This window comes from Notolepis coatsorum (assembly GCF_963971535.1).
Source record: "Notolepis coatsorum genome assembly, chromosome: 13".
In the NCBI taxonomy this organism is placed as follows: domain Eukaryota; kingdom Metazoa; phylum Chordata; class Actinopteri; order Aulopiformes; family Paralepididae; genus Notolepis; species Notolepis coatsorum.
In genome coordinates, this window is record NC_140177.1 from 22,853,834 (window position 1) to 22,858,363 (window position 4,530).

Here is a 4,530-nt window from a genome sequence, read left to right on the forward strand (position 1 = left end):
CTGATTCAAATCCTGATTTAACTGTTATATAGAATTTCGTTGTACCATTCTTGTGACAATGACAATAAAGAGCATTCATTCATTCAACTGTGTTTTTATATAGGAATAACAATGAAAATCATAAATTCAAGTGGTATTCTTAGTGAGTGGCAACTAAATGTTCACTTTTGTTGCAATACAGAAATAAAATTCAGGGTCTAACTGGGCTTAATCTCAACAACTAAAGTCTGTGTTTGTGTCTCCTGAACAGGTTGAAAGAGTAGTGGACAAAAGGAAGAATAAAAAGGGAAAGATTGAGTACTTGGTTCGCTGGAGAGGTTACGGCGAGGAGCAGGACACCTGGGAGCCAGAGACGCACCTGTCCAGCTGCATCCACAAAATCAACCGTCTGCGCGGTGAAAGACAAAGAGACGACACTTTACTGCGTTCCACGCGTGGAAGTACCAATGATAACGGCAGCAGTTTACCTGGAGGCCACACTAATGAACCCTGGAAACCCCCTTCCCTCCACCCCAGCAGACATGCCGCCGTCTGTGAAACGGCCTTGTCGGGTGCCTCTGCCGGACAGGGGTGACTCGGACTCTAAAGTGGTTGTGCCTAAAAGCCCTATGAACACCAGGGCAGATTCAGAGGAGTCGCCCAGCGAGGCAGCCTACAGTCTGGAGCCGGGAGGACAGGGGCCAGACTCGGTGCCCCCGGGAGTGGCCTTGTTGAAGAAGCCCCAGGGGTCGCTACTGCGGGCTGGAGAGGAAAGGGCACGCATGGGGTTCCGTCCCTGGGTTCAGTCGCAGAGCCCCTGGCCGCCTCCACAGGTTCCAATAACACCTGCAGTGATACACACCTTAAATGGCACAGGTAAGGTTGTTAGCAAGGATTTAAGCTTCCTCTCCTTGGCTGAAACCTCTGCCTGGTTTTCAACCATGAGTCTTGCCTGCATGAAGAGTAGCCGGGCTGCTGGTCAAATCAAAAGCACACTCTTGATTTGGAGGAAGGGCAGTATATCTCAGGAGTGAGTTTAAAAGACTTCTCCAACTCAGTTACTTTCTTCCCCTTAAACTCACTCCACACATTACAACAGCGACCGCACTTTGAGGGCAGGGCTCACTATGCGATCTGGGTCACGGCACCAATCTTACAGGTGTCATTCATGCTAGTAAGAAATTATGTTTGCTCCCTCTTCTTGGTTGAAACCTGTACTTGGTTTCAAACCACACGTCCCGTGCTTGCCAGCATGAAGGAAGCAGCGCTATCGATTTGAGCAAGAGCGAGGAGTGAGTTTCACAGACGTCTCGAACTCCGTTACACTCGGTCATGTTTCATTATCTAAATTAACTGGCTTCCGCCATGTTTTCAACTGGATTGATGAAGGAGTAATTGGTACCTTGCAAGCTAACCTACCTACATGTGCCAAAGAGGATGTTGTCTGTAGTGCATTTGAAGCATGATGATGACATGTACATTATGGGGACTTGCATATCAATTGCAATGTAGTTTATTTTAATTAAATTGAATTAGGTTCTAATATTTCTGCTGTATGGTAGTGTAGGACGAGCCTATTGCATGTATGGAATAGTAAGGTTCTCTGTTATAGCCCCCCACCCCCTTGAATACCATTTTCAACATAATTTGTGGCATTAATCTGAAAATATATTTTGCAACCTTGCTGTGGTCTGGTTCGAAATCTAGCTACAGGGGCGGCTAAGTGGCGCAGTGGGCAAGGCGCTCGCCACTAGTGCAGCAGATGCTGGGTTCGAGCCCAGCTCTCGGCATTGCTACCAGCTTGGCTGGTCGTTCATACTAACACAATTGGCAGTGTTAGGGGTGGGAAAGCTGGTGGGTGGGTCCTGGTTGTTGTAAACAGCGACTCCTACAGTTCGGTCGGGGCACCTGCTCAGCGAGGAAAAGGATCTAAGGGGGGTAGTGTGATCCTTCCACACGTTACACCCTCTCAGTGAGAGTCCGCGCTGCCAGGTGAAAATAAGCGGTTGATTGGCTACACATGTGTCGGAGGAAGCATGTGATAGCCTCCACTCTCCCAGACCGACCGTAGGGGGTAGGTGTGCAGCGACCAGGAAGGGGATTGGGAATTGGCATAACGACTAACATTGGGATGGGAGAAAAACTGAGGAAAAAGGAGGAGGGAAAAGATTAAAAAAAAAAAAATCTAGCTACAATTAATTTCATTTATGCATCACCGTAATCGGTTCTATTGGTTTGTCTGTCATCTTTCTCACTCAGGTACCTCGAAGCTGATGGAGGCTCTTGCTGCCAACAGGATGGTCAGACTGCATGGTGCCGTGAGGTCAGAGGTCATTGCCTCACGGGGAGCTGGCAAAAGGCATCTGGAGGAGCGTTCTGCCTGCAACCAGCAACTCTGCTTCAGCGTCCGGCAGACGGAGAGCGCCTATCGCTCCCGGGACGCCGTCGTGAAGAAGCAGGGCTTTACACACATTCTGCTCTCTCCTAAGATCACACAGAACAACCTCAATTCTGATGTGAGTATGTAGGGGCCAACAGTGATAAGTGAGTCATGATGTGAGTATGTAGGGGCCAACAGTGATAAGTGAGTCATGATGTTAGTATGAAGGGGCCAACAGTGATAAGTGAGTCATGATGTTAGTATGAAGGGGCCAACAGTGATAAGTGAGTCATGATGTCAGTATGTAGGGGCCAACAGTGATAAGTGAGTCATGATGTTAGTATGAAGGAGCTAACGGTGATATGTGAGTCATGATGTCAGTATGTAGGGGCCAACAGTGATAAGTGAGTCATGATGTTAGTATGAAGGAGCTAACGGTGATAAGTGAGTCATGATGTTAGTATGAAGGGGCCAACAGTGATAAGTGAGTCATGATGTTAGTATGAAAGAGCTAACGGTGATAAGTGAGTCATGATGTTAGTATGAAGGAGCTAACGGTGATATGCGAGTCATGATGTTAGTATGTAGGGGCCAACAGTGATAAGTGAGTCATGATGTTAGTATGAAAGAGCTAACGGTGATAAGTGAGTCATGATGTTAGTATGAAGGAGCTAACGGTGATATGCGAGTCATGATGTTAGTATGTAGGGGCCAACAGTCATAAGTGAGTCATGATGTTAGTATGAAGGAGCTAACGGTGATAAGTGAGTCATGATGTTAGTATGAAGGAGCTAACAGTGATATGTGAGTCATGATGTTAGTATGAAGGAGCTAACAGTGATAAGTGAGTCATGATGTCAGTATGAAGGAGCTAACAGTGATATGTGAGTCATGATGTTAGTATGAAGGAGCTAACAGTGATAAGTGAGTCATGATGTTAGTATGAAGGGGCCAACACTGATAAGTGAGTCATGATGTCAGTATGAAGGAGCTAACAGTGATATGTGAGTCATGATGTTATTATGAAGGAGCTAACAGTGATATATGAGTCATGATGTTAGTATGAAGGGGCCAACAGTGACATGTGAGTCATGATGTCAGTATGTAGGGGCCAACAGTGATATGTGAGTCATGATGTCAGTATGAAGGGGCCAACAGTGATATGTGAGTCATGATGTCAGTATGTAGGGCGCAACAGTGATAAGTGAGTCATGATGTCAGTATGTAGGGCGCAACAGTGATAAGTGAGTCATGTCAGTATGTAGGGCGCAATAGTGATAAGTGAGTCATGATGTTAGTATATGAAGTAGCTAACAGTGAGTCGACTACCCCCCGAATGCAAACAAAAAGAAATATATATTTTTTTGTATCATTCCATGTGGGCTGTGGGGGGTGCTTAATGTCTGAAGGAGTCGACTGAAGGCTTCTTGTCCTCTGCAAAAGCATGCAATTGGTCCACTGATGGATACATCTTGATATTTGTCTAGTCTAGTGTGTTCATTAGATGGGTGAAATCCTCTTTCAGTGCCTCTGTGCCCGTTTTCTTAGGCAGTTAGCCTCGCTGGTATGCCCGCTATTAGCGTTAGCCACGCTTCTAGGCCTCTTTGCTTTTGGAAAGAATGATAAAAAAAAATTATACCAACCAGCAGGCCACACTTCCTGATTCTCAGGGGATACAGACCAATGGAGATGCAGCACCTGAGGACAGCCTGATGGATGCTGAGCAGTCAGATTCTACAGACTCAGAAATGGACAATGATGATGTTCCTATAGCAGATGGTGAGGTGTGTGTGTGTGTGTGTGTGTGTGTGTGTGTGTGTGTGTGTGTGTGTGTGTGTGTGTGTGTGTGTGTGTGTGTGTGTGTGTGTGTGTGTGTGTGTGTGTGTGTGTGTGTGTGTGTGTGTGTGTGTGTGTGTGTGTGTGTGTGTGTGTGTGTGTGTGTGTGTGTGTGTGTGTGTGTGTGTGTGTGTGTGTGTGTGTGTGTGTGTGTGTGTGTGTGTGTCGAATGTCTGTGTTTGTGCGTGTATAACAGCTGGGCCTCTAATGTTGCAGACATGCTGGAGTGTGAGTTCTGTGGGGAGATGGGTTACGCTCACACCTTCCTCGGCTCCAAACGCTTCTGCTCTATGACCTCCGTCAGAAGGTAAGAAGCTCACCAGCTACATCCCAGT

General features: G+C 46.6%; 1 protein-coding gene across 1 annotated transcript; it reads left to right on the top strand.

Annotated features, from left to right (window-relative positions):
• Window positions 1-473: 473 nt before the first annotated feature.
• LOC311238691 (chromodomain Y-like protein) lies at window positions 474-4,530 on the top strand. Its single transcript, XM_084326849.1, has 4 exons — window positions 474-855; window positions 2,239-2,495; window positions 4,030-4,138; window positions 4,412-4,530. The coding sequence occupies exons 1-4, from the start codon at window positions 483-485 to the stop codon at window positions 4,504-4,506; spliced, it is 834 nt and encodes a 277-aa protein (XP_084182975.1). The 5' UTR covers window positions 474-482; the 3' UTR covers window positions 4,507-4,530.

Excerpts from the sequence above, each read along its gene's own strand:
- LOC311238691 (XM_084326849.1), top strand. The coding sequence starts at position 483 with ATGAACCCTGGAAACCCCCTTCCCTCCACCCCAGCAGACATGCCGCCG. Across the intron at positions 856-2,238 it reads ACACACCTTAAATGGCACAG|GTACCTCGAAGCTGATGGAG; the intron begins GTAAGGTTGTTA and ends TTTCTCACTCAG. Across the intron at positions 4,139-4,411 it reads TGATGTTCCTATAGCAGATG|ACATGCTGGAGTGTGAGTTC; the intron begins GTGAGGTGTGTG and ends CTAATGTTGCAG.